The sequence below is a fragment of the Acanthamoeba castellanii genome (genome assembly GCF_000313135.1).
Source record: "Acanthamoeba castellanii str. Neff unplaced genomic scaffold scf7180000084620, whole genome shotgun sequence".
In the NCBI taxonomy this organism is placed as follows: domain Eukaryota; phylum Discosea; order Longamoebia; family Acanthamoebidae; genus Acanthamoeba; species Acanthamoeba castellanii.
This window is the reverse complement of record NW_004457386.1, coordinates 11,213-13,836: the sequence shown is the minus strand read 5'-3', so window position 1 is coordinate 13,836 and position 2,624 is coordinate 11,213. Positions and strand designations below refer to the sequence as shown.

At 57.5% G+C, this 2,624-nt stretch overlaps 1 protein-coding gene across 1 annotated transcript in view; it reads left to right on the top strand.

The window, feature by feature from the left end:
* Nucleotides 1-1,931: 1,931 nt before the first annotated feature.
* Nucleotides 1,932-2,624, top strand: part of ACA1_340470 (uncharacterized protein) — a gene marked incomplete at both ends in the record, with an annotated part of 1,084 nt that continues 391 nt past the window's right edge. Inside the window, 3 exons of the mRNA XM_004337432.1 lie at nt 1,932-2,250; nt 2,402-2,477; nt 2,594-2,607. Coding sequence (XP_004337480.1) covers nt 1,932-2,250; nt 2,402-2,477; nt 2,594-2,607 — 409 coding nt within the window. The remainder of the gene's footprint in view (nt 2,251-2,401; nt 2,478-2,593; nt 2,608-2,624) is intronic.

The following is a 2,624-nucleotide window of genomic DNA, read 5'->3' as shown; positions in this document are numbered from 1 at the left end:
AAGGGCATAGAGGCAGCGTGGGCTGGTGGCGTGGATGGCCGACGAGTACTCGATCGACTCCTGCCCCTCATCCCGGTACTAGCTATTCATGGAGTAGGTCGCAGACTGCTGCTCAGATTACTTTAAAACGCATCGGCACACACGCACACACACGCACACACACACACACACACACACACCACCTGCTGGCGCTGTGCCAGGAGCTGATGTCGCCTCAAGGGTGCTTCTACTTAGTGGTGGTGACAGAGAACAAGCCAGAAGAGGTCATGGCTCTCCTCGCTAGTTCCGGATTCTCCTCCAAGGTGCCGCACTCCTCCTCCTGTTTGCATCAGAGACGCTCAGCCCGAAGCATGCGATCACCCCCTCACTCACTGCGTCCCAACTCTGCACAACAACAGTACGTACTTTCGCGGGTCGCCTTCAACGAACACCTCTCCATCCTTCGATTCTGGCGAGACTGATGAGGGAGCCACAAGACCTACTTGGGTATGGAGAACCCCATCACGTGCAAAAGGGAAAAGTTGTTTGCTTTCCAAGTACCAAGGAAGCCCTCCGATCTGTCGTTCATTCTCGTGTTCATTTCCTCTCTCGACGCAAGAGGAACGAACGTGGTGATTGTCGGCTATGGACTGTGAAAGTGATGGGCGAAGAGTGGGAAGGTTGAAGGAGCGGCGCAAGGCAGAGAATGTTACGGACGGCAAGAGGGAGCTCGGGCTTGCTTGAAGACGTGAGCGAAGAGAGTGACGATTGTTGGATACAGCCACATTGCCGAAAGCACCACACAACATTCCCTCGCCCGACCAAGAGGGATGTGAAGGGCGCATAATGTTAGGGTTGATGGATACGGCCATACTGCGTAGAAAGCACCGCTTCCCATCCGAACAGCGAAGTTAAGCTGCGCCAGGCGGTGTTAGTACTGGGGTGGGCGACCACCCGGGAATCCACCGTGCCGTATCCTTTTGCTCTCTTGTTGGTGTGGTCATTGTCGTCCTGGCTTCTTGGTCTGCAGTTGCAACCTCCTTGTTCGGTCGTGGGCTCGGAGCCAAATTCTGTTTTTTTGGAGTGGCCGGAAGGCTCCCACAATGGCAGCGCCCAAGCGGGGGCTATGAGTAGCGGCGCGCGGGACGAGGGAAGGCATAGTCATTTCACACAAAGCCAAGCGACTTATAGAGTTGCAACGTGCTCAGACCTCTTCAGTGAGGGGGCGGTCTTCGTCGCTGGGGTACCGTCTGCCACGGCACGTTGGGCTAAGTGGTCGCGAGAGTGGAGCCGGGCTATTCACTCACCTTCCCCCAGTGGGAGGAGTGGGTCGCCGCCTTGGCCTACATCTCTCCTTCATCTTCTTCAATCCAAAAACAACTAAACAACAACAACTTCAACTTGCACGTCCCTTTTCTTCGTCATTTTCTTGGTGGCCGCTGCAGCATCTTGAGGCGAACAAAAGCTTACATTAAAATATTTTGATTGGATCAAGAGATGAGCGATTACGAAGAGAAGAAGGCCAGGAAAAAGAGAGAGAAGCTGGAGAAGAAGCTGACGCAGTCAGAAGGGAAGCGCCAGAGCCAGCTCTCACGCACTGGTTCGGCCTACTTCAGCTCGGCCAAATCGCCATCATCCGATGGGGTAGTGAGCTCCCAGAAGAGCGACAGCTCGAGTAAGCTCAAGCGCCTCACCTCCATCTCCTCGCGCAATCTCTCCCCCTCATCCTTTAGGAAGAATGCCGCCACTTCATCCTCCTCTCTCGCCAATTCCAATTTGTCCGCTTCATCTTCGAACCTTGCCTCTCCTGCCACCGAACGTCGTGGAAGCGGCACCTCCAAGCAAGGTGGCAGTTCGATCGGTGGCGCTGCTACGAAGAAGCTCAGGCGCCTCTCTGCATCTTTCGACCCTCGCAAGGGGTTCTCCATGGGCGGCAGCTCGCGCACGCTCAGATGGACCGCAGCGCCACCTTCACCGACGACGAGGACGACAGCGGCATGAGCGACAGCGAGGGAGGCCCGGCCTCGTCGGAGGCGATGCTGGCCAAGTACCTTCCCTTCCTCGCACCCGTCGCCACGAAGGTCGTCGCTCAGGCCATGGCCACCGACGCGCGGTCCGCCGCCGCCGACTCGTCCCCCTCCTCCTCGTCCCCCTCCTCTGCCGCCGCCTTGGCCTCTCCTCGCGTCGGCGCAGGGTCTTTGCCTTCTCCTCGCGCCGGCTTTGCGAGCGCGCCCTTCGGTGTCGACGAAGACGACGACCCTAACCTCCCAGGTCCGCTCCTTTCTCTCTCTCTCTTCTTTCTTTGTGCGACACTCAAGAGCAGTCCTTCGTTCTTTGTGCTGTTCTTCGCTTTTACTGTCTCTCTTGCTCGTGCACTGACATTCCAGCATTACTGCTGCCATCTGTCGTGTACCAACAACAGAGGGAGCGACAGGCGAAGAGACTCAGGATGCCATCCTCAGCCTGATCGAAAGCGAATCGCTCGGGCCCACCTTCAGGTACGCCTAGCCCGTCTTTGGCCCGCGCGCGCAAAAGGAGGTGGCGACTTATCAATGATGGACTGCGCGTTTGCCCGCCGGCGGTGGTGGTGGTGCACAGGTCGGTGTTTGAGCAGGAGAAGGAGCAGGAGTTCATCCGCACGCTCG